At 50.7% G+C, this 26,088-nt stretch overlaps 1 protein-coding gene across 7 annotated transcripts in view; it reads right to left on the reverse strand.

Moving 5' to 3' along the window:
• Positions 1-26,088, reverse strand: part of Agap1 (ArfGAP with GTPase domain, ankyrin repeat and PH domain 1) — a 483,685-nt gene that overhangs the window by 230,082 nt on the left and 227,515 nt on the right. For all 7 annotated transcript variants that reach the window (XM_027956197.2, XM_027956196.2, XM_027956198.2 and 4 more), the window contains 3 exons: positions 23,096-23,223; positions 21,798-21,953; positions 15,030-15,122 (listed from right to left, as the gene is read on the reverse strand). In XM_027956197.2, coding sequence (XP_027811998.1) covers positions 15,030-15,122; positions 21,798-21,953; positions 23,096-23,223 — 377 coding nt within the window. The remainder of the gene's footprint in view (positions 1-15,029; positions 15,123-21,797; positions 21,954-23,095; positions 23,224-26,088) is intronic.

Genomic DNA, 26,088 nt, shown 5'->3' on the forward strand with positions numbered 1-26,088 from the left:
TTCAGGGGGCCCAGCAGCAAAGTATCCTGGCACACGAAAGAACTTTTAGAAGTCATTGATAAGGCTCATTAATGTATCAAAATGTCACCTACTCAATGTGAACCATTAAAAATTATTAGTCCAAGTATTAGTAGAAATAGTCATTAAAGTGCAGAAATATCAGGAGAATATCAGGCAGGACTGTTCATCACCTTGGAGCTCCCTGGCAGCCCTGCATCCGCTCCAAAGCCCTCAGTTGTGGGTGGCCCAAGTGTCCTCTGGTTTAAACTCTCAGGTCAAAGCCCCCAAACCACAGCACAGGCACCTGAGGTGGGCCTTGGCAGAGAACCAAAGTCACCTGAACACCTGGAGGAAGACGGCCAGTAATTTACGATGCATGCCAGGAATAATATTCAAACAAAAGACATGTTCAGGGAGCAGAAGGTAAAGGTCAGGTCCACTGGTAAACGCCAGCATCCGCGGCTGTGTCCTTCAATCTTGAAAGCAAACATGTTTCTTCTTTGCAGTTTGAGGAGATGTGCAGGCCCCAGCAGCCCAGGGCTCTGCAGCCCCCCTTGTTCCCGAAGCAGCCGGGATGGGATCTGCTGCTGAATTCTCCAACGGGGAGCCACTGCCCATGTCACCTGGAAACTCAAAGTGGACTGGAAACTCAAAGTGGCACTGGAGGGAGACAGGTCATCACTCCCCTGCCACCCCCTTGGATGGTGGAGGCTGCGCAACAGGGGCCCTGTGAGGACAGTGTCAGCAAGCCCTCAGGGAGCAGGCCCTGGGCTGCCACTCCTCCCAGCACAGCCTGCCCCCAGCAGGAGTCTCACCCAGGGCCTGGTGCAGGGTGGCAGAGTGCAGCGGCTGCTCCTGCCCCTGCGATCGGCTACGGCCAAGGCGGCTTTCAGAGTTAAGATTCATTTTATTGTATATACAGACCAATATAACGATATATTTACATCTCTGTGTGTGTATATTTGTGTACGTATATTTATGCATATATGTGTATGTTTAAAGCAACACAGACCATTTTCCTACAAAATAACTTTGTGACAACGAACACACTCTTGTTTTTATCAAGCCTTACAATCACAAAGGCTGTGTCTGATACAGATTGGATAATGAAGTAAAAATCTGGCAATTACCAAAATAGTCCAGTGTTGTGAACATTTATAACGCAAACATATCTACTTGGTAAGTACGAGAGTAATTGTGTAAAAATTATCAAGCATTAATTCTAGCCACAGCTTTATACTTTTTAAAAGAAAGTGCTAAATGCACATATTTTCTGTCATATATTTTAAACAGTAAACACTGGGGGAAGAGCATGTCAACTGCCTAATTAATTAAGCAAAGGCATAATGATATTTATACGTAAGTGATGGTGGGGAGAGCAACAGAAAACAATTAACATACTTGCCTAGAATTAGCGAATGATATTTTTCACAGTCTTCTATGTTGCCTTTTGGGCCACAGGTACAGCAAAACAAAGTCAAGTTCATCAGGTTAGCAGCTGTCCCAAGGGTAGTGGTTCTGTCTTCAGAAGGCTGAAACCATGACCACTCTGTCCCCCCACACCAGTGTGTATGAACTCCAGCCATTCCCCCCATCCCCACAAGGACAGCATTAATTCCTGGAGAGAAAGCCAGGTCCCAGCAGTTCCTCTGAGCAGCACAGGACCTCCTTGCACATCTTTTGTCCACTCTCAGTTTCAAGGGGGGTAAACAGGTCCCATTTTCCTCAGGTATCATTTCCAGCAGTGATCTGCACTTCCCTACCAATGGTCTTATGTATAGTTGTTCTTGCTGAATTGCAAGCAATAAAAAAAGTCTTCCATAAATAAAGTCAATGGAATCTCCTCTTCTGTTGATAAAAAAGAGGCTTTCCATGGGGGGAGGTGGAGTCCAGGAGAGTACTGTAAACATGAGGGGTGAAAACCTGTTTTCCTTCTGCAGAGATGCCTGGACCCCGCCGTGCCCTCTCCCTTGATGGGAGTGCGTAAGGCGACAATACGCCCGGAGGAACACAGCAGCCCTTAAGGCAGGGATTTGGGGGGCTGCAAATATGAACGTGGGCAGTCTGAAGTAAGGGCATATCTAATCTAAGTGTGAAAAATATTTTTATTGTTCTGGGAATAGTCACTGTTAACTGAACGCAACCACAAAACGGGTGGAAAAGGAGCACGCAGACCCGAGGGAATTGCCAAATCAATTAACAAGTAATTCAGGAACTAATTTCTATATTGCCTCTTAGCACAAAATTGTATCTTTAATTTCTCCTGCAATAAGCATCTCTGTGATGGTCCTAACACACACTGACGCTGTAAATGAGTTTACAAGTATCTCTTTTTGATTGGCTATACAACATTATTTCTTCACAGTTCAATGCTACTGTAGCCAAGTGCTCTGAAATATTTAATTATACTGGTAGCTACCAGTTACCAATTTGCAAGACCCACAGTGAGTATAGTACATTTTAAAGAACCAGTAATCAACTAATTAAAACCACAGTGAATTCCAGCTACTCCAATGACAAACAACTGCCCCTGGGTACACTGGGAGGACTTTTGCAGTGGGGATGAGGTTTTGTAGGTCTAGCTGGACTCCAGAACATGGAGGCCACCTACCGAAGACCCCTCCACCCTGGCGCTATGTAGAAAATGTCTCTGCAGCTGTCCCAGGCCTGGCTGATGTTGAATTTCTCATGTCACTGATTCGCTGCACGGTGGCTCAGTGGTAGACAGGGCCACTCAATGAGAAGACCATGAGTTTGGGAAATGGCAGACCTGGGTTTGGATTTTTCTGGCTTTACAATGTAAAGCGAGCCTCAGCTTCCTCACTCAAATGATGCAAATAATGCCGTCCCTGGCTCACTGCCGGGGACCTGTGAGCCCACTGGAGATGTGTGCACACACAGAGTGGCTGTGCTCCCCTGTAAGGACCACAAAAAGTACTTAAAAATCCAGCACTTTTTATTTATTCCTTTCCTCAAACCTATGACGCTCAAGGGAATTCAACTTAGAAAAAACCTGCCAGATGCAATACAACCAGAATATCTAGTTTGAAACACTAATACTGGGATTTTTTTAAAACAGCGCACAAAGAATGACAACTGTGGTGTCTGCGCTTGTGGGGGCAGAGACCAGGACTATGCCTCTGCTAAGGTGGGCTCCAACCCATCACCTCATGAGGAGCTGGGGCAGTCATCTGTCCTTCCTGGGACTCCGTTTCCCTACATGCAAAGGGAGGACCACTTCTAGCTTTAAAAATGGCTGCTTGTGTGGTGAGACACGGCAATTCCAATGCAGGCAGAGCAGACATTTAGTTATTTGGCCAGAAGTGGGAAGACCACAGAAAAGAAACCTTGGGGCTCATCTATGTGGTAAGGTATGTGCTATAACCATAGCATGTGTTAGGGTAGTTAACATGTCACACGGATGTGTGTACACAAATGCGTGTATACATATATATATTCTTTATTCTCTGAGACAAACTACTTAAGAAAAATCTGCAAAATCCTGAGAATGTTCAATTTTAATGCACCAATGATGGGGCAGAACAGGCTGGCCGGGGCACCTCAGGACACCTGCTTGACCTTGGTGCAGTGTGACCCTGAGCTACAGCAGCGTCAAGGCAGATCTGCTGCCTGACAGACACCGTGACACATTCAATAGAAGGAAACCACCATGTGCTCACCTGCCAGGGCCCTCTGGTCCCCCTGACCTTCAGATGGACCTGGGAGGCCACCCACTCCCCAACACTCCCAGTTGCTCCCCACCTGGGCCTCCCGAGGGCCTCCTTTCAGGCCCAGCCTCTCTCCACTGCAGGAAGGCCCAACCAGAGCTCGACTGAAGGTCCTCTGGTGAGTGGACAGATCAGAGACAGGCAGGGCACAGAATACCAGGCCATTAGGCCACGGACACACTTGGGTTGTGTGCATGACCATGGGAGAGGGCTTTTACAACCCCATCAATACCTACACTGGTTCACGTGCCCCAACCACCCTGAGGTTCCCTGTGAAGGGAAGGAGAGAAGCTCTCTGCCACCAAAGCAAACACGTGTGTACACACAGGGCAGCCGGGGCACTTTATGATCATTTAAAAAAAAAATCTTTCACTGAACACAATTTATAGCATGAAAACTGACTTACAGAGCATCGGCAGGGTGTTCAGATTTTCCCCAGTGATCCTCCTGGAAGGGAAAAAAATGCCCCTTCCCAGGGAGGAATCCTGCCGACCTCGCCTTATCCAAATGCCCACAGCGGGAGGTCTCGGGAACAGGCTGGGCTGGGGGAGCGCACCTCCTCCTGCAGAAACCCCCACCATCCAGGCCAAGGCAGTCCCCAAGCCACAGTGTCAAGGACACGGGAAGTAAGGGAGCCTGAGGGACTGTCAGAGTGCAGGTGACCAGAGCACACAGCAGTTATACAGAATGGGGGACCTGGATGGGGTCTCAGTGAAAAGGAGGAAGGCCAGACAGACGGAATCTGTTACCAGCACTCGGTGAATACAGACATCCTTTTGTTTTCTTTTCTTTTTTGATACCAGGTATTGAACGTGTGTCCGTTCAGCAAAGAACTGAAGAACAGGACACAGAGCAGCAAGCCAGCAGCAGGGTTACTGCAAAGGTGACAGAGACAGACTGCTCCGGAGAGAAGGGGCCCCAGAGCTGAGAGTCCAGTGGGAGTGTGGCCTGTTCTTTCTGTGGTCTGTGGGATTTCCTCCTTCCTCGTCTCCGCCCCTGTCACAAGCTCCTCACTGTCATTGACTGGTGGCTCCTCTGCCCGCGCGTCTGTTCTAGGTTTTCTATTGGGTCCCTGCTCAGGAGCATGAGTACAGAAGTGTCTGGCCGATAGGGCCCCCCTTGTGTCCACCAGCACTTCCGTCAAGCTGGAAGTCGACTTCATCAGAAGACCACCTCCGCACTCCTTCGTCCTGGCCCTGCCCGACCTCACGGCCTCTGGTCCTGGCTGCCTAGGCCCTTCTCCCTCAAACCTTGGGCCTCTGCACTGAGTTACATTCCCAGTCCTATTTTACTGTGAGACAGGATCTTGCTAAGTTGCCATCCTCCTGCCTCAGCCTCCTGAGCTGTGGGGTGACAGGCTGCCCACTGCACTTGGTTAATTTCCTGATTTTTGATCACTGTATCAGGGTTGTGTAAATATGTTCACTTTGGAGGCAGTTGGGTAAAAGGTATACAGGGACTCTGTACTGTGTTTGCAACTTCTTTGGGTCTAAACTTATTTCAGTACCAATAGTTGAGACTTCCCAGGGTCCCCATCCGCCCCCAGCCTGCGCTTGCTCCTGTGCATCCAGCCGGAAGCCGGGTGCACTCCATGTTCCTTCATGTGCTACTCACCCACAGTCTGTCTTCACCTTCACTCATTAGCAGCAGTGCGTCCCGGTGCTGTCTACCTGGCCATCACCAACTCCACCCCCCAGCCCCCCGCCCCGAGGTCCCTGCCTCCTGTCACTGACATTTATAGACAACTCTGTTATGAACTTTGTTTTTTCTTTTTTACAGTTAAGGTTTTTTTTATCCTAGTGAATTATTTTCTTGGTATAAATTTCTACAAGAGATGACTGGACAGAGTGAAGCACATTTTCATCTCCTTTTCAAAAACACACTGCCAGGTTACCCTCCTACAAGGCCAGGCCAGTTTTCAGTCCTCGTGGTGGACACTTTTAATGTTCTGCTTCTCCTGATTTTTTTTAAAGAGTTGGAATTTATCATTTTGTTAATGATAAACCCTAGCACAGAGTGATTTCTCACTGTTTAATTTCCGTTCCATTATATATGAGCCCAAGGGGAGGTGCCACCACTCTCTACAGCACGTCTCAAGTAGCACCTGTGTAGCTCGGGCGGTATCCACCTATTTGTACAAACAAGTCTCATGTGTTTCTAAAACAACAGAAGCACTTCCTCTACAGAATGACCTCCGAACAATGAACACTCTTGCTTTTATCACGTGTTACCAGCACAAAGGCTGGGTTTCATGGAGTAGTGGGGTACAACTTTGGCAATTATAAAAACAGTCTGGCACTTCTAAAATTGGTGCATTTGATGGTTAAAAAAAATCTGAGTAAAATTAGAACATAAAGACATTTATTTAGATGAGATGAACATAAAGACATTTATTTAGATGGGATGTCTTGCACAGGAACAATGAGAAGTAGAGTAGTTTTAGAAGAAACTGGCTTTCTGAGACCTTTGTGGGTCATTTCAAAGACTAAAAAAAAGTGAATACACTGTGTGAAATGTATAGTATCTTAAACACATGAAAGAGACAAACTTAAGGAATTTTAAATCATATTTTTTTCTTAAAGTATAACTTAAGAAAAAGTGAATTCTCTAGTATAACTTTCTTTTTTAGGAACACAGAATTCATTTGGGGGAAGGAAAATGATTTCACACTATGAACCTATTCTAACTATCCTTCAGAGCCACCCTCACGGCCACAGCCTCCCTCCCTCCGGCCCCTCCTGAGCCTGCCCTGGGGGAAGCACCTGGATGAGGTTTCTAAGCAACAGGAAGTGGAAGACTCCAGGCTCCACAAGGCCTCCGAGGAGGGGGCAGAGAAGACACCACTGCCCACGTCTTTCCGGAGCCAAAGTGTTCCACGCGGGCCTCAAGGACAGGCAGAGCCTGACAAGCACTGGTCAGAGGCGCCAGAAGTCGTAGCCAAGGTTAGGAACCCCCATGTGCAAGGAGGAAAGGACGGAGCCCCGGTGACCCCAGGTGTACGGCCAGGGAAGCCAAAGTGTGGCCCCAGCCCAGCACCTTCAGCATACCTGGGAATGTGGAAGTGCAATCTCTCGAAACTCAACCCGACTGCCTGGGCAACCTTGGGGCCCACGGACACTGACACTTAACTGAAGCCCCCAAACCTCATCTGGTCCATACCAGACAGCCTGTGCAGCTTGGGCCCGCGCCACATTATGCCCCCTGTTCCCTCCTGTGGAACTTCTGGAGCAAAAGGTTGTGGAGTCAGCCACAGAAAAAACCAGTCAAGAGGGTGTGTGAGCCAGGCATGGTGGTGCACACCTGTAATCCCCGTGACTCGGGAGGCTGAGGCAGGAGGATCCCAAGTATAAAAAAGAAAAGGGATGGGGTTGGGCTCAGTAGGAGTTTCCTGGGTTCGGTCCCCAGTGCTGCAAAACCAAAACAAACAGAACCTCAGGCCGGGACCCTGGTCAGGGCACAGTCTCAGAACACAGTGCGGCGAGATGCTGTGGGGGAGCCACACCAGGTGCCCCAGGGGTCCCACCGTGGTGATTTCCAAACGGACATGAAGTTTCCAAAGCCAGTGTGATTTTTCCTACAGAACTGGTGTTCAATGGGTGTCCAGATCCATTCACCAGGAGCAAAAGCAAGCCTGGGAGAAGCCTACTGTGCCTCTGTGCTTGCAAAACAACTTACAGCACCGGGCAGAAAACATCCAGAAGTGAAGGCACCCTGGACTCTCAGCCCGTCATGCGTGGGCTCCCTCCGTAAGGAGGTAGGTACTTGGGCATCATCTTGATAGGTTAAGAACACTGCACCAGAGCCATCACCATAGGCACTTGTTGCACAGACTGTTCTGGAAGGCCAGGAGGGAGGCTATATTTAAGACAAACACAAGAATTGTGGGCGCCTACTCATTACCATGTGTTTTCCTGGACATCCCCAGCTACAGACCTGACCGCTGCCCTCGGTCCTGAGGAGCAGTCCCCATGGAAAAGGGGTTTTGCTTTTCTTTTCAAAACAAGGCTAACAGAAGTCTCTGTTAAATAGGAATAAAATGCTAGAAATGAGACAGAACGCGTTGCGCACAGTAGGATGTGTTGCCTCGCAGGATTGAGCCTGTCAATGGTCTTAAGACACATCATGTGCTGCTTCATGACAGGGACATGTCCCGAGAAACAAAAGCACCACTGTTGTTGACTTTTGTTGTGGGAACTTCACTGAGTGTACTTACACTAGGGTGGGAACTTCTGGAATCACCACCGTTTATGTGGACCACTGCTGCCCGCCATAATGTCACGTGGCATGTGATTGCAGTCTGGCACTTATACTAGGGTGGGAACCATGTCACTAAGCAACAGAATCTTCTGGGACCACCACTGTATGCGCAGACCACTGCTGCCCGCCATGATGTCATGCGGCACGTGACTGCAGTTTGGTACACGCTAGGAGGGTTTCAATGGAAATGCTCTTGTCACAAGAGTCTGAAGAGTCCTAAGTGCTTCCTAGGCAGCTCGCACACCACTGCCTGCAGGGGTCCTTTGCCCTCTCAGACGCGCTCGATGGGAGTGGAGTGGCCTCGGTCTAAGACAGAGCAGGTTACAGATGGCCCCCAGTCACACACGGGAGCTCCTGGCCCAGCTCTGCTGTTAGCTGGGTGGTGCTGAACCGTGTTCCCACGTGGCAGCCCTTGCCCCCAACGTGACGGCAGCTGGAGGCAGGGTCTTCGAGGAGGCTTGTAAGTTCAAGAGGTCTAAGGGTGGGGCCCTAACCTAACGGGCCGCATGTCCCTGTGAGAAGAGGACGAGATGCCAGGAGTGCACACGCAGGAAGGAGGCTACGCCAAGCCACGGAGACAGGGCTCCCTGGGAACCAGCCCTGCCTGTGCCTGGACCCTGGACTGCCAGCCTCCAGGACTCCGGAGGGAACTTTGTGCCTGAGTCACCCAGTCGGTGGAACTTTAGGACAGCAGCCCAGGCAACCTCTGCAAGCGACACATTGCCGAGCCTCACTTTCCGCATCCACGACATGGGCACCGTGGCGCCTCACAGGCGTAGACAGGGCAGAGCCTGGGCCAGTCGGGCCCTCATGTGGGGTCAACAAGCTCTGGTACTGGTAATGCGCTGACAGGTAATTATCCCCGTTACGTGCTGTGATGACAGAGCAAGGGCGCATCACGGGGGCCAGGCCACTCTGAGAGGCAAAGGCATGCTGGTCCATCCTCGGGGACCTGGCTCGGGCACCCTCCCCGCAGGAGCTGGAGTGGGTTCTGGGCGGTCACCAGTCCCACATCCCCATGACTACTCTGTGGAAAACTGCAGGACACTCCACCACGAAGGCAGGGAAACCAGTACCTCGTGGGCAGCCAGTGCCCTGGGCAACCCGACAGCTGGCCTTCCAGGCCCCCCCGCCCCTGCCCCCCTCACTTCCAGGGCCAGCACCTTGGCTTCTCTGCCCTCCCTCTACTGGGGCTGCTGGTCCCTGGATTCTGCAAACACAGCTCCCTTGGGCATCAGCCCCCGGGGTGAGAGCCCTCGGGCTGGGTCTTCCCGGCACACCTGAGCCAGCCAGGCCACAGACATCTACTGTCCTCTCGGGCCCAGAAGAGGACCCAGGGCACATCAACACAAGGATGAGCCCAGGCTCCTTACAGATTGATCGAGTCTGAAGAGAGCATTCCAGAAATGAACACCTTATTAATGTATCACTATGAAAATTCAGTTGTGGTGCTAGGGGCCAACATTAGCTATTTGCAGAAACTCTCCTGCTTCTGGGTGAGTTTTTCCTTTCTTGCCTATTTCTGAGCTCATAAGGAGTCCAGTTTCACCATCCCCGCTGAACTTTCAAGGAAAAGAACACTATTTTGCAACAATGAACCCCTAGACATTACCCAGCTCTTAGGTCCTGAACACATCAAGTACACGGGCTCTAACATTAACTCCGGGTCCTGGAGAGAGCATCATTTTTGCACCGCAGTCTACGGTGGGCAAAGCAGCTCAGCGTATTGCCCTCATGGAGCCCTGGTGGCCAAGGGAAGCACAGTTTTCAAATTGCTTTGAAGGTTTATGTTTAAATGATGGATTCCTCACTTTGGTAAAAGTGGTCTCATTAAGCATTCTGCGTAAACCATGTTGCCACCCACCTGCGCTGCCCAAACAGCCGGGGACCAGCGGAGGGTGTGCCCTGTTCATTCCAAGACAGATGACTGTGGATTCCTAGGGGAGCATCCAGATACCTGGGACTGTCTGGCCAGCGGCATTGAGATATTTGAGGACTGGGAGTAAAATCTTGTGACATGCCCACGTGACGCATCAATTTCATGATCTTCATTGGGCCAAGACTGTTGTGACCCAGGCTGAATGGGAGGCTCTTGGGAAGTCATTCACCCAAGTGAGGTAAGTGAGCTTCCAGGGCACCGGGGCGGGGTCAGCGAATCACCTGTTCCTAGGGAGCTGGTGGGCAGAACCCATGTCCTGAGTGGTGCACGTGGCACTCTTGCTCACCTTGTCCCCGCTATGTCCTGCTCCATCAACACCAGCCAGCGTCGTCCCGCCCTGCAGAGGCTGCAGGGAGGTGGCCCTGCCAAGTTCTCCCTCTGCGTGCTCCTGGAGGACAGCTGCCTGGCCTGCTCCTCTTCCAGTTCCGTCTTGGGGTTTTGTCTCCTCGGTGAGCAGCACACAGGCCCACGCGCTGCCCAATGCTGCACTTTCAGGAATGTCCTCGTGGCGTCACTGGGTTGTCTCTATCTTCCCACGCCACACAACACAGCCCTAGTGTTGGCCCAGGTACCAGACAACACAGGTGAGCTGCCCACAAGGGGAAGAACTCCCGAGGCTCCTTTCTCTGACTGACAGTCGACAATCAAGCAGGGCTGGGAGACGTTCACGGCCTGGCGCCAGGTGTGGAGAGCGCCCCAGCCAGGCGGCCCTCCCGCTGCCACCCTGGGCAGGGCTTCCCCGCGGCCTTACCACTGTGAGAAACTGTGCTCCTACCTCTGACTCTCCTCTCTAAAGGTGGCCTGACATCAGGTGCAAGGTCAAAATCGAGACTTTCAAGAAGCTTCATGAAGACACCATGCTCCTTTGGTTTACCCCTCAGCATTGCAAAAGCAAGCAAGTCTGATCCAAGGTCTCCAGCAGGTCACAGTGACCCCCTATAGCTGGGAAACCACCTTGGCTGGACCACCTGGTGGGATCCGCGGAGCAGGCGGCTCTTGTAGCTCGGGTACAGCAGCACATCCCAGCACGGCCGTTGGGGCTCACACACCTCTCTGCCTACATTTCCTCAGTGTGATGGAGACCTGGATTCCTCTCAAAATACCAAGCAAAGGCTCAAACCAGCAGGAGACTTCCAAAAATGGTACCACTGTGCCCAGAATCTCTGAGCACCTAAGCCTCCCACAGCCAGGACGCTAACCAAAGCTAGACAGGCTGGGGCCCCATGCTGACCAAGGGCCTCGGCTCAGCCTACTTATCTGGTGAGATCCCCACCTCTGCATTTCTCAGTGCTCACTAAACCCCTTGCACTGCCAATCCCCCGTGGCCAGTCAGAGGGCCCAGATGGAAATGGAACACACCAAGCTAAGACAGTGCTGTTGAGACCTCCTGAGACAAAACCCTGCCTCCAAAGACCTAGTGAGAAGGGTTTTTTTTGTTTGTCCCCACCAACCCAAACACACTTTCAACTGCATAAGCATGACAAGATAAACTGATTAGTTTTAGACATTCAGATCTGCTCTGCGCGCTACCGAGCACAAGGTGGGCCCGTGGCCTCTGTTCGCAGCATGCACACCAGCGGCGGGAGAGGCCCGGGGCTCGGGCCAGCAGCATGCAGAAGGGGAAGAGGCCAAGGCCCACGGCTGTGTGTCTGTACTCAAATATAGAGATTAAAAAATGCTAAAGAGAAAGAAAGAAAGGCGAGCACACAGCTGCCGTCCCCAAACAGACCTCCCATCTGCCACCCACGGTCTGCATGTCACCTTCTCCAGGCTCATTTGTACTTCATTAACTGCCATTGACTTAACAAGATTTATGCAAATGACACCGTAGGAGCTCCCCAACTCCCACTGCAATCAAGTGATTATGTATGTACAACTCTCCACAGCAATGAAAAATTAATACGTGACAAGCCCACTCGCCGCTGAGCCGGGCTCTGGCTTTTATTTTTCTTGCTTTGCTTTTTAATTTTTATTCGAATAGACCTTATCTTGTTAGGAAGTAAAGAAACAGAACTCTCTGAACCAGTCCCCTGCAAGGCCCCGGAAAGGACAGAACAATGAGAGGTGGGCTCTGGTCCAGGAGAAACGGAGGTAAGCCCCAGAAAGCCGGCCGGCCGTGTTCCTGAAGATAAACCTGGAGCTGGGGTGGGGACAGCGGAAGTCCTGACCCTGGACCGGCCGGCTCCCATACTGGGGAGGAGCCTGGGCTCTCACACGAAGGAGTCTAGAGTTTAAGTGAAACGGGGTTAAAATTACCCACCGCGTACGTGCAACCTGTACAGACGTGGTCCACCTGTGGGGAGAGGAGGCGCGGCTCAGGACAGGGGCCCGGCCAAGCCCGGGGCATGACCACGACGCCTGGCCTGCTGAGCCCCCAGAGCTACCCCTCTGCCATCAGGCAAGAGAGCTGGTGGGCCTGAGGACAAGGTGTCCTGCTGATGGTGAGAAGGGCAGGAACACAAAGGTGACAGACGCAGAGAGGACTGAGGGGACGGCCATTCCCACCTGAGCGCACGGGTGAGGTGGGCTGCTGTAGGCAAGCCCTTGAAGCTCCTGTTGAGGTCAGGGCTCACACATTTGATTTCTAACCCAAAACTCTGCTTCCAGAGCTCTTTGCAGGCTTCTCATCACTTGGGCAGTGGGGAGGGCTACAGGTACTGGGCAGAGGGTCCTGTGGAAGGCGGGTCCCATGCTTCCCACTGCCTGGTCAGGGCACTTGCCCCCAGGGTCCCACTCAGCACACAGCATGGCAAGCCTCCAGCCTGGAGGCTGTAGGAAAGCGCTTCACTGACGGGCACTGTTCGACTGCTCAACAAACAGCTGCTGAGTTCTCATCTACGCTGGGTAGGTAGCGCCCCGTCCTCTCATTTCCACGTTGTTGAGTTCATCACACTGGGCCTGAGGAACTCGGAGGCTCTCAAGTGATCTGTGCTCCTTTAGAAACACGGTGCATGCAGGCCGGTGAGATGAGCCCACAGGACCATCTACAGCCTGCAGCGTGCACGGGGGGGCCTCTGACAGGGCGCTCTGGACACTGACTTCAAACTCCAGCGCTGCGGGAACGGGGGCATCCTTTGTGGAATCGGAGGATTCAGACAGCCTCCGGTGCCCCGATTTACAGAGGAGGAGTCTGAAGTCTGGGGCACCTGGACACCCAGAAGGAGCTAGTCTGTGTCTACACATCAGGGCACGGATGAGGGACAAGGAGCTCCCAGAGTCCAGTAGTCACCAGGAAACCAGACTGTCTCTAGATTTCAGTGAGATGACGGTGAACATTCACGATCGAAAGGCTGCCACCGACTAGATTCGACTGTGTTACACTTGATGGTCGATACCAGCCTGCACACAGAAGGGGAGCCCCGTCTGTGAGGATCCCCTCCACAGATGAGCAGGGTCAAGACTAAGTGAAGGCCCAAGCTCACTTGGGGCCTGGCTGACTGGCAGAGGGGCTCCTGCCCACCCAAGTCAACAGTGCACATGAACCAGGAACCGTGGAGATTTTCAATCTTCCCCACAGTCCATATCCTAGTGCCAGGTCTAGGGGTGAGAAAAAAACAGTGACCTTCCTGATTGTGAAACTCCTACAGCATAAATGTTATAGACCAGCATCACATGACGGAGAGTCAGGTTATAAATAAGGGAGCTGAAGGAAGAGACCACGTGCACGGACTGAAGGGTCCTAGCAAGCTGTGGGGGTCCCTGAGCTGACCCACACTGTCACCTGGTATGTGAACGTGTGTCCTGGACACAGGCACAATGGCCTTGGTCACCACATCCAGACTGTCCTTCTCCCCACCTGGAAACTCATGGGCAGAGCCTGATGCAGGGAGAAAGATGGGGGCACAGGCCCACTCAGTTCTGCAGCTGCTGAGGGGCTTTGCAACAGTCGTGGGCTTCTCAGGAGGCCCTGTGGACTCCTGGCCTCTGGTCTCATCCCAGGTGCTGCGGCCCTGCTTACCCCTTCCTCTCCCAGGTCAGCACTCTGGACTGCCCAGCCCCCACCAAAGCTGTACCCTGTTTGTTCCAAATGAGTGAAACCTATTATTGCCGAAATGGTCCAGTTGTATTTTAGGAAAGACTCTGTCCCTCTTTAAGAGTGGCCAGTGCTCAGGTGCATTCCTAAAGGAGAAATAAATCCAAGTCCCTACAGATGAGGAGAGGGCATAGGCGATATCAACCAGAGGGCCAGAGCGGACAAGCAGTGTCCACTGGAGGCAGAACTATCATCCTGCCCACAGATTTCTTTTTCTCCTTGAGCAGAGCACACTAAATCAGTTGGCTTCCTTTAACAAACTAAAAGACGGCACTCCCAGAAGCCTCTGTGTGGGGCTGAACTCTATTCTCATTCTCCCTGGAAATAAAATGGCAAAACACACGTCACACGTGAATTCCAGTGCTTTTTACTTGCGACAAAGTGATTTAGCACTGGTTTCTGGGCTGATGGAAACCTATTTCAGGCGAGCAGCACAGGCCAAAACAAATGCTTGAATTCAAGTCCTGTTGTGTAATGAGGAAGTTTAATTAAGGCCCCACATTACAGCTGTAAATGTTCCTTTATATAATAAGGTCTAAATGAAACTGAACCTAATCAAAGTTACAATTCCTTCATTAGCAAATTACAAACAAGCGCACACAGCTGACGCGCCGGCGAGGATTATCACAACTAATTGCCTCGTTGTCACAGGCCAGCCTGAAACAGCGTTCAGATGTCCGTCTGCGAGAGCAAATTAGGGCCACGTCGGGCTATTCCTGTGATCACAAGGGGCTCTTGTACAGCGATCTGATTTACCCGTGTCGCCTGGCGGCCAGCAGCCCAATCAAAGGCACGCTACAAAGGCAGCCTGTGAAGCCGGCCCTGCCTGGACGGGCCCTCCATATGTAGTGGGCACGCGGCACTTCATTAGATCTGTTGTCACATTTCCCTCTTCTCATTCTAATGATCCCATTTTAATACTCCCAGGAACCTCTTCTAATTGATGTCAAGTGAGTGACTTCTACATTCATCAACACCACACATCAAACAAACCCTGGCACCCGAGCCAGCGTCCTCTCGGCCGACCCGAGGTGTGTCTCCGGCGACGGGCAGGGAGGGGGACGCTGCGTACCTGTTTAATTGGGATGGCTCGGCCGCTCCCGATGCTGTCCGCGCGGCTCTCCAAGCCTTTCTTCTCTTTGTCTGGGTCGCTCCCTTTCCGAGACTGCAAGGCAAAGGAAAGTTGGCATTTGGGTGAGGGCCGCAGCTCACACGCCTGCTCTTCCCCTGCCCGCACGCTTCTGACAACAGGGACCTGGAGGCCACATCTGGCACATGTGTGTGCACACACACATCCCAGAAACAGACCCGCAAGCACTTCATCTGCACTGACTCATCATTCCAGAGAATTTCCTAAACTTTCCCCCTGACTTTTTCATTAAAAAAGAATTAAAAGATAATTTTGCAAAGAGTTCAAAATTCAATTACTAGAAACCAATGGACCATCTAGGAAAGTAACGCCCAAGAAGAAAACACATTCCAGAGCTGCAGTTAACACAGCCAAGGAGAAAAGGGGCTCCTTGCTGCTTAGTCGGAAAACAGTCTGCATAAATGTATATATTTAATTAACGTCTGAATGATCTAAAAAATTCTATTAACTAGTCAGCTGAGCAATTTAAATGTGCACCCTTGATCAGCGCCAAGGTGTGGGCGGTGTTGCCTTCTCTTGCTTCTGAGTGGGTAGAAAACAGTGATTTCAAAGTTAAACTAGTGTACCATACCATTGAAAATAATAAGGGGAAAATCCCAGGAACCTCCTCCCGATAAAACGCTGGTATTTGGGAAGAGCGAGCAGCTCTGTGGGTCTGCCTCATTCCGGAGCCAATTATCTCGAAGGGAGCGTGGACACTGCAGAGCTACCCGGGGGCTGGTGGCCAGCGGGGAGGGGGCCACATGTGACCAGGGAGCCACAACCTGAGGTGCACCTTAACTTGGCCAAGACCACAAGAGCGTCCCCATCCAAGTCCCCATCCACTGATGGCGCGAGAAAGGGCGAGCGCCGTGATTTTCTGACAGATTTATTTTATTATGAGAGAAAGATCTGAGACTCGTCCTCCTTAATAACTGTGCTGACAAGTGACAACTTCACTCCATTACTTTTCAATGGGAACATTACTCACGCAATATTGAAAATGGAGAAACATTTTCATGTGCTTTTCAAATCTGAAATGATATATGAAATGGAGAGACCTGGTGGTGTCCAGTGCAGCCGCGATGGTGATAAAACCCAGTTTCAAAGGCATGTGGGATGCTGCGGCCGGTGTTCTAAAACAATGTTAAAAGGGGTGACGGCACAGGACATGAGAAAGCCAGGCCGACGGGACGGGCTCGAGATCCCAGGAGAGGCTGCTGCCAGAATTAAGTGAGAAGACAGGGAGAGGGCCCCCGTGACATCAGGCAGCGCCGGCACCTCAAAGGGCGCTCATTAGAAAATGTGCTGCTTCTGTGACCACAGGGGCTCACCGTTACTGAACACCTACTATGTGTTTGGCAGTACGTGCCTTATTTCCTTTAGGATGTTAGAAAGCTGGAATGGGACGACAGGAAAACAGGAAGCAGCCGAGGAAGACACACAGGGTTTGCCCTCTGGGATAGAAGGAAGGAGAGGTGCTCACCAATTCCCCTTCAGGAATCACAGCTATGGTCTGGGGGTTTTCTTTTCTCTTTAATTAATTCTTAAATTAATAATGTGTAATGATCTCAGATTCTTTCTTCACATTTTAATTCATACAGAAGCTGGCACTTCAGGTTTCCAGTTGTAAGATGGATTTTAAAGCTTGCAGACAGAACATTTAAAACAATTCTAGGTTGACGTACAGCATTAACAGTACTTTGGGAATTTTACAAATTCTAAATTCCTAAATCTGGAAATCCATCTTCATTATTCTCTATTAAACAGAATAATTAACAAAACAAACATTTTAAAAAAAATTAACATCTTCCTCAGGGCAGCACATCTGTCCCCATAGCCACTTCTGTTCTCAGAGCAGAATCTCCCGAGCAGGAGGAAACGGCTAACTGTATTGCCACGAACAGCTCAGAAACAAAACTAAATCCAACATCTGATCACACGCTCAGCTAGGAACTGGAACCTAGGAAGACCTCACTGCAAAAATCAAACCAAAATTTCCTGAAAACTAACATTCTGGTGAGAGTCATAAACCTAAATGCCAGCAAAGAGCTGGGCAAGCTGATGGTCAGAGGGCAGGCTGCATCTCAGGTCAACAATTACTCTGTCCAAATAAGCTATATTAATAAAATTGAAATAAAAAACTAAATTCACTGGACAAAGAATGCTGCAGCCCATGTAAATCCCCAGCGAGGTCGTCTTGTTGTCCTGCAGACGGCATCCTCCGTCACGGCTGAGATGGCTCTGGGGATGTCAGACGCAGGGGTCCTTGGTACCCACCAGTTGTCGGAGAGCTGCGTCCAGCCTGCTGCACACTAGTGCGAGCATAACCAGGGTTTGTGTGCCTGGCTCAGAAGACGTGGAGACCCCGAGCGCTGAGAAAGGCCGCTCAGCTTCCACAAACGCTCAGTGCAGGTCACCTGATGATCACTCGCTTCCTTACAAAGACGTTTCACTTCCCTCAGGTGAAAGAAGCCAGGAAGAGACATGCCACCCATACCTGTGTACCTGGACAGAGCACTGCTGCAAGAGCCCTTCCTATCAAAGAGACACCACTCTCCCCTTCTCCCCAGCAAGGAAGGGCTGAGGAAGCACCTGTCACGGGCACCCAGGCTCTACAAAAACACAGCGTGCCATTCAGAACTGCCACCTGCATACAGATTGCACATCTTGTTCTCACAGTGAGTTCTGTGAGGTGTTTACTGTTTTGCACAGTCTTGGGACACAGGCATGCTTAGCTCTGGTTAATGACACTGACAGTACACAGCAAGCTTTTGAAATACCACATCAACAACACCATCGCTACAGTGTGAAAGGAGGCAGAGCAGCGCAGCACACTGTGTGAGGACCAAGCTAGCTTAAAACGTGAACAGAGACAACACGCAAGGGATTCAGCAGGGCTGGTCCCTGGGAGGGAGGCAGGAGACCCCATCTGGGAGGCGACCAAGGAGGGCTTCACCCTTCACTTGGGATTTACTTATTTCTTGACGCAGCAGCAGTGGTAGCAGCAGAAAAACGTTTGAATTTGGTGCGTTGGAAGGTGGTATGTGTGTATATTTTTTACTCTGCTATATTTGAAAACATTTTCAAATAAAATGTTTCAACCACAAGTAAGTTGGGGCTACTAAATTAATCACTATAAGAACCCATATTACAAAACCAGGGATGAAACAGTCTTTTAGTGTTTGTTTTCTCAAAACAATAATTTTTCAAAATGCTCAAAATATATTTTTACTCTTGATTACTAAAGTATAATTCCTACTATAAAGATCATACATAATTAGCTACTAATACAGAGAGTTTTAATTTGTACCATTTCATGTAAGGTACACATGATTTGTTTTTAAAAAAAGTAAATACATGCAAACAAAAACATCTGGGAGTAGAAAATGTTAGCCCAGCCTATTCATTACACGTCTACTTTACAAAATATGTAAGAATGGTATTTGAAAAAATGGTGTGTGTACTATTTAATTAACTCTGGCCTCTTTGTAATGCACTAATAAATAAGGTGGCTGTTGCCTCTTCACTTGCATATTATAAACCCAGATGCATGGATTTTTATTCACTAAGAGTGATCCCATATGGTACATGTGTCCTCCTTCTAGATACTTTTAAATAAATATACACTTTGACAATTAAGCCAAAAAAATGCCAAAGATCACCAGAGATGAAGAGTCTACCGAATCTTACATTCTTAAGAATGTGAACAAACTGGCAGCAATAAGAATTTAGTTTCTTACTTCCCAAGATCTCAAAATTGATTTGCCTTCTCTTCATTCCTTGAATGACACTGACATCTAGTGGAGTTAATCTAAGATCTTCTACTTAAAAATACTCAGTACTTAGGCATCACCACTATCGTCACCACCACCATCACCACAATTGTGTCAACTGAAACCCAGTCAGGGACAGGCAGACCCTGCTGGGATTTCAGCCAACTTCATCTTGGCTTCTTTTCATGACCTCCCATTTCTGTTCTCCTTAATATAGTCGGGCAGCTGGGTTTGGTTACTACTACAGTGGTTCACTCTCAAATGGTCTTCCAACATTAGAAAGGAAGAGGATACACACGGACCCTGCACAGGCCACAGGCAGGCCGCGATCAGTCGTCCCCCGACTCAGTCCCCATGCAGGGTGGTTCTCTCTGGTTCCTGCACTGCCCACCCAGCCTGCACTCTGGCTCCCTGGCCTCCTGGATGCCCGTGTGCACACGCGCTTCCTCGTGGTCTTGCGTCAGCTGCAAGCAGGCCCTTCTCCTGAATTCTGCTCTCTCCTTTCAGTGTGCAGAGCCCCTAGCTTCCCTCCAGACCCCTCCTCCTGAATGCAGCGGACTCTGGCACAAGCCCTCCTCCTGGACTCTGAGCAGAACCAGGGCTCTGCCGCGAGCGAGGCTAAGTCAATATTTATTAACTGGGTTATTATTTTGATTGTTCCCGTCTTAAAGTGCTCTCTATAGTCCACATGGATGATCGGTTACCCATTATAGGACAAGGTCCAAGACTCTATTTTCTGGCACAATCCAACTCCACAGCTACCCCTTTAGAGGATGGGACAAGAGTGCGCTGCTGATCTTCTTATAAGTAACTCTACTTTTTTGTTTGTTTGTTTTTTGTTGTTGGGGATCTAACCTAGGGGCGCTTCACCACTGAGCTACATCCCGACTCCTATCTATCTATCTATTTATTTATTTATTTATCTTGAGACAGGTTTCACTACTTGCTGACAGTCTCATTAAGTTGCTGAGGCTGGCCTTGAATTTGAGATCCTCCTGCCTCAGCCTCCAGAGCTGCTGGGATTACAGGCCTGTACCACCATGCCTGGGTAAGCAGCTCTATTTTTAAAGGCATTTCCTGGACTTTTATTTCTTTCACTGAATAAAAACCAAAGACAATGAGCAGCTAATGTGACCCTGGCGGGTGCCAGAGGCTATGTTCTCCCTCCCAGCTCCTAACAGGGGTGGCAGTGACAGACACAGAAGCTGTCTTGTCAGATGCATTCACCAGCCTGTTGAGTCCAGAGGGGATGTGCAGCCTGTCCTGTGGGGTGGCCACTTCTCACTGGACAAGGCCCTGCCCTGGGAGAGCTGGGAGGGAGCCACTGGGGCGAGTGTCCCATTTGGTGTGCGCCCACGGACACTGAAGGCCCAGCAGAGGTTCCCTGCACCGAGACACACACTGCCTCCCCTCCAGCCAGCCGTCTTACAGCTACTCCCACCTGACCCCATCAGAGGTCACGTACGGAACATTAGTGGTAATGAGGGAACAGGGAAAGCAATGCCACAGGGCTCTTCTGCCCCACTGCACAAGTGCTACCTTCCCAGCTCAGAGAGGTTAAGTGATTTGCCTAAGTTCAAACAGCTGCCAGTCGGGGAGGCCAGGGTCTGGGCCTGCTCTCTCTGATCAGTCTGCACAGCAGCCTCTGCCAGAGCAGCATGGAACAAGGCAATCAGCAAGGAGCAGAGAGCAGTTAAGTGGTACTGTGCAGTCAGCAGACCCTGGCGATACTGACTGTCTCAGGGCGGGAGAGGGACGAGGCATCTACCAGACTTGGCCGGCACCCGTGGCATCAAGATGGGCATCATCAGGTAAGGGAGGCAGGTGAGATATGCACTCCCAGTTCCCGTGGGGGTATTCTCCTTCACTTTAAGACAGGAAACACTGAACTTCTTTGTGTCTGAGTCAGCACCAACCAACTAAAAGGAGACAGGTGTGATCAGAGCACTGCCTGCAGGTGGGCTGAGCTTCCTCTGTAGGTGGGGCTGGCCTGTGAGAGTCAGGAAGTTCAGGAGCACCCGGGCTGCTACTCTCGACAGGTACCTTCAGCACCTGACCCATCCACCCCATTCCCATAGTGTGACAACCCCAAATCTCTGCAGAAGTTGCCAAAAGTCCTTCAGATGCAGAAGTGCCCTGGCTGAGAACCCCTGGTTTAAAACCTGTCATGCACAGAGCTAGTCCAGGCGGGGAGAGTGCTCCTGCCGGGTCACATGCCAGCAGCTCTGCCTGGTGTTCTGGGCTCCACTGCAAGGCCTTCCAGGGTTGACTGGTGATGCCTGCTGTGTGGGCAGGATGGGGGTGGGCAGGATGGGGGTGGGCAGGGCAGTGTTTGTGTCTCCTATATTTCAGGAATTTCCTTATCTCAGTTGTCCCCAGAGCCACCCACAGGTCAGGGCCCCACCCGCGGACTCTGAGTTTCTAAATGTGAGCCTAAATACCTGATCTCCAGTTTTCAAACACTCCTAGATGACTCTCTGTGTGCTGTGAGCCCCCAGGGAGCCCAGGGCACATGGGGCTGAGAGCCAGCACTGCCCCAGCCCCGACCTGCACCCACCAAGGTAAGTTCTCAGACATGGAGAACAGGCTGGCTCCCATCTCCCATCTGAAGAAATGGGTGCATACCTTTGAGAATGCCACACAGCTCTGTTTTGTGTAAGATGCAGACAGTGTCTCTCTAGAGACCATGAAATGCTTGTTACAAATCCAAGACACCAAGGCTCTCCATGCACACTGCTCTCCATGGAGAATTCCCATTCTACTCAGCATCCAGACCTTGGCTTCCCACCGCTGTCTTAGATTTCTGGAGTCAATGCCATTCTCATTAACTTAGCTTGGATTCTACGACTATCACTCGACCACCAGACCACCACGCTAACAGGGACCCAGGCTCCTCGGTGTCACACTCAGGCCTCTCCCCAGGGCTGACACTCACGGTGAAGAGGTTGGACCGGCGCTTGGACTGCTTCCGCACAGGCGTGGGGGTGTTGGCAGTGGGAGGCACATCAATCCGAAGCTCCTTCTGGCTGGTGCTTGGGGTCGATGGGACAGAGGAGGAGTAGTCACTTAGGCTCCCGCCGCCATTACTTGTCTGCAATGATCAAAACCAAGGTTTCATTAAGGACACACTCCTGGAACCTAAGGTCACCACCTCAGTGGGGTCGCAGTCACCCAGTTTTCAAGTCTTGTGGGGAGACACAGGTGAGCCAGGGCGGAAGGCAGCCTTCTGTGACTTTGCCAGCTGTGCGCAGCAAGCACACAAGGCCTCATTCTAGAAATCCGCCATCTCAGAGTTGTTTTGTCTAAGAAAGTGACCAAAGGGATCAAAGCATCTATCATTAAACTTGAGCATTTCAAACAGCTAAAATGTAAGCATTTCCCTTCCCTCTGGAAAGCAAAGAGGCTAGTTAAACTAATGGATTTCCCCGTTCCTTCTCTGCTCTAGAACGGGAGCAGAGGGACCTGGTTTGCTCAGCAGAACCACAAGGAACATTCTGCAGATGACATCTGGAAATCGGGTGCTGCTGGAAGATGTTTCCAGGCTCGCAGGAAGTTAAAGACGCCAACAGTACGGCGTTGACATTCCTGAGTGAGCCTTCACAGCCCACAACAGAGACCACAGGAATGGACTGCCTTCCCGGGCACTGCACCCTCTGGACCCAAGGGCCAAGAGACCACCTAGCAAGAAAGGTTAATCACAAAACCAGTGCAGGCAAAATAAAGCGACAGTAGCCTGAACAGGCTTCTGCAAGTTCTTCAAAGTGACAATTATTTCATTTGCTTCCAAGTAAATAATTTAGCAAAATGTTGTTGTGTAAAGAGAGCAGTTTCTAGAGGGCCCGGGGGAGGTGGCAATTATAAGGAATTGCGCTGCCAACTTGAGGCGTACAGTGGTTCACCCACAAGACTGAGAACTGTTAACCTGCAAGTGGGCCAGGACCAAGACCAGAGCACAGTGCCTTAAATCAGCAGCGGACACACTCCTGGCGCTGCCCTGGGCCAGCGTGGCTCATAATGGATTCCAGGCAGCAGGAGACAGAGCACTTTCAGGAACGACCCCTAAACCCCAGCTGGCCACGGCAGTTTCTGAAGGGAATGGGGGTCAATCACACACACACTGCTGTTATCTCCTCAGTTGGAACGAGCCAAGCCGACTTCTGCACTGACTGCAGCACTGTCTCCACGCTGTCCCTGGTCCCAGGTCCCCTCAGTCCCTCATCCCACCTGACATACCTGGCTGATGTGCACGGCAGACACCTGTGCAGAACAGACGGAGGAGTGGCTGGGAGAGTTGGGCAGGGACTTGCAGGGGCCGATGGACAGCTGCTGCTTCTTCCTTGTGGCAACAATCTTCTGGGCAACTGGTAGACACAGAGGCAAAAGAAGTCATCCTGAAGCTGGTGTCCAAACACAACAGGCAGAGCCGACGAGCTGGGGACCCCGAAATCCGCAGGGCTTTCCCTCCTTCCACAGGACCTTCAGTTGGGCACCTGAACACTTCCCAGAGCTTCCCCCTGTGGCCCAGCAAGCAAGCTCTGGGCAGTGGACCACGTGTCAGCTCCCAGGAAGCCACCTTCCTCCAGGGAGAGCTGCCCTCTGCCCATTGCTCCCTTGTGTCCTTTTCCTTCATCTGCCTGAATCGCAGAGATGTCTGTGGCCCCAGCAGCCTTCCTGGGCCATGAGGTGGTGCTGGAGATACAACCGACACTTAGTGAGGCCGGATACAGAAGGCACGGAGGGCTTCCGCCCCGGGCACACCCCCTCAGAGGACTCACGTGTGGAAACAAAAACACATTCCCACAATGTGAAATTTGCCCTAAAATAACCATTTCCCAGTTAGTTGTAGCACTGATAAGCCTAACTGGAACAGGGAGATTTCCCTAAGGCCCTTGGAACCCCAAATCCTCCTGTTACACTGCCTGAGGGATCACTCTTAACTCCACAGGCTCTGGTGGAGGCTGATACTCAAGCACAAGCAATTATATCCAAGCTCTTTTTTATTTAAACGTATCACCTCCACACTGGAAGTTTATCTTAATCAATACAAATCTGAATCCAACCAGCCATAACTTCTCTTGGCAAATAGGCTCGCTGATAAAGCATATTGGATTTAATTGGAAAGGAAGCCGACGGTTAGAAAGCCCTTCCTGCACTGAGGGGTGTCACTGCAGGAGGAGTCCCGGGGTTCATGTGGATGGATGTGGGCCTCGGGGAGTGGCTGCAACTGTGCTCAGTGCTACTCTCTTGGTCTGGGTTGTTCCGGCCCCCAAAGGTGCCAAAGTGGAAGGAAGGACTCCTTGCCTTTCCCTGGCCCCTGGTGATGTCCTGGAAGCAGCCCACATGCTGCCCACAGACCATGCTCACTGATGATTTCTTTTCCAAATGAACACAATTTTAATAAGGAACTGGTCTGTCCACAGCCTGTGGTTTTCGTGTGAATGAATGATAGTATAAATATGATTAAGTAAAAGTGCAATGAATAAAAAATGGTTCAGGAGACGAAGCAGCGGCTCCATTAGTTACATCCCCCTCCAATAGGCTTCTCATCAACCTGAAAGGATGGTATCAATTAATTTATCTTCCTGCAGTGTATCGAACATAACCTTCATCAGCTAATCATGTTTAAATTACAGAGGAATATCGCAGCACTCTGTCATTTCAAAACCATTGGCGTATTGATCAGGGGTCTTTGAAGACACATATTAGAATATTTTAAAAATCATTGCATGAACTCAAAAATGGAATCCAAGATCAGCTTCCAATAGCTGCGGAACGTGTATCACACAGGTGTACTGAGATCCCAAAGACCTTAAAGCAAATTAGCCTGAAATCAAGGCTGCCTGGGTGGGTGCTGATCCTTATCCTTTTGGAACACAGCAAAAAGGGGCTTCTGGTACCAACTGCCCCACGTTCTGGTTCTCTGCCAGCCTCAGTGTGTACCCGCTGTGTGACCACACAGGCCACCGAACACAGGAGCCGCACATCGCCCACAACAGGACCGGATGGGCCAGGAGAGCTTCGCAGACACTCTCCACACGTGTGTTTCACGCCAAGGCAACGTTAGAGACTTTCCACGAGAAGTCAGAAATTTCACGAAAACCCTAATTCTATGGATCTCCAAATGGAAATGAATGTTGGGTCCTCTCTACAAACAGGCTAGAAAGAAGGCGTTGGTGATCAAAAAGAACGTTTTCAAAACGATGTACATACAGAGCATGGGCCGTGTCCTGAGGACTAAAATCCTACTGTCCCTTTATTACTGCTCTACCACATTAACTGCAAAAGAAAAACAACAACGACAACAACAAACCAAACAAACAAACCACGAAGTCATAATCTGTAATGCCTGGTGTCTTTTTTTCTTTTTAAATTTTACTACAATATTTCCCCATTTTAATTCCTTCCTACTCTCATACACAAATTAAAGAAAGAAAATGATTTACAAATGCCTTGTCGCAAGAAACAGAGGCTGCTTTAGAACTACAACGATCTGCCTAAGGAGGACATCACCAGGAGGCAAAGGCCCTCTGTGAACCTTCGGCACCTTTCCATCAGGAGGACGGAAATCCGCTACCGTGAAGACCTATGGCTCACACCGTGGATCTGCTAACCGCAGCTCTGCTGCTTGCTTGATGTCCCACGGAGGGAGTGACATGTCTGGGGGCCCTGCTTAAAGACGCCCCTGAGGACTCTGGACAAAAGCTAACATGATAACTGCCACCCGACTGGCACTGTGGTCCAGGCCTCACACCATGGCACCAGTCTGGGGGGGGCACAGGAGCCCCAACAGAAGAGGGGGTGGGGGGCATGCGGACTCCTCGCAGATCCAAGGAAAATCAAGGCCGGGGATGGAGGGCTCAGCGGGAGTGCACTTGCCTGGCATGTGTGAGGCACTGGGTTCAATTCTCACACAGCGCCTAAGTAACTGGAATAAAGGTCTACCAACAATTAAATACCCCCAAACCCCACATTTCAGGGGAGAGAGAAAGCAGATACATTTACAAGCTGCTGAAGGTGAACGTTCTGACCAACAAAGGGAGAAATGTGGAATGGTTCAGATGTGAGGTGCCCTCCTAGAGTCCCCGTGAGACCGTGAGGAAGGCCTGGAGGGGACCTGCCTGGGTACGCGGCCTGAGCCCAGGCGCTGCACTGATGTCCCGGTGGGGACTCACTGCCGAGGACTGAAGGCAGGCGGGGTGGCTGGAGGAGGGGGCCTGGGGAGATGC

Source organism: Marmota flaviventris, chromosome 11, assembly GCF_047511675.1.
Source record: "Marmota flaviventris isolate mMarFla1 chromosome 11, mMarFla1.hap1, whole genome shotgun sequence".
NCBI classification, from domain to species: domain Eukaryota; kingdom Metazoa; phylum Chordata; class Mammalia; order Rodentia; family Sciuridae; genus Marmota; species Marmota flaviventris.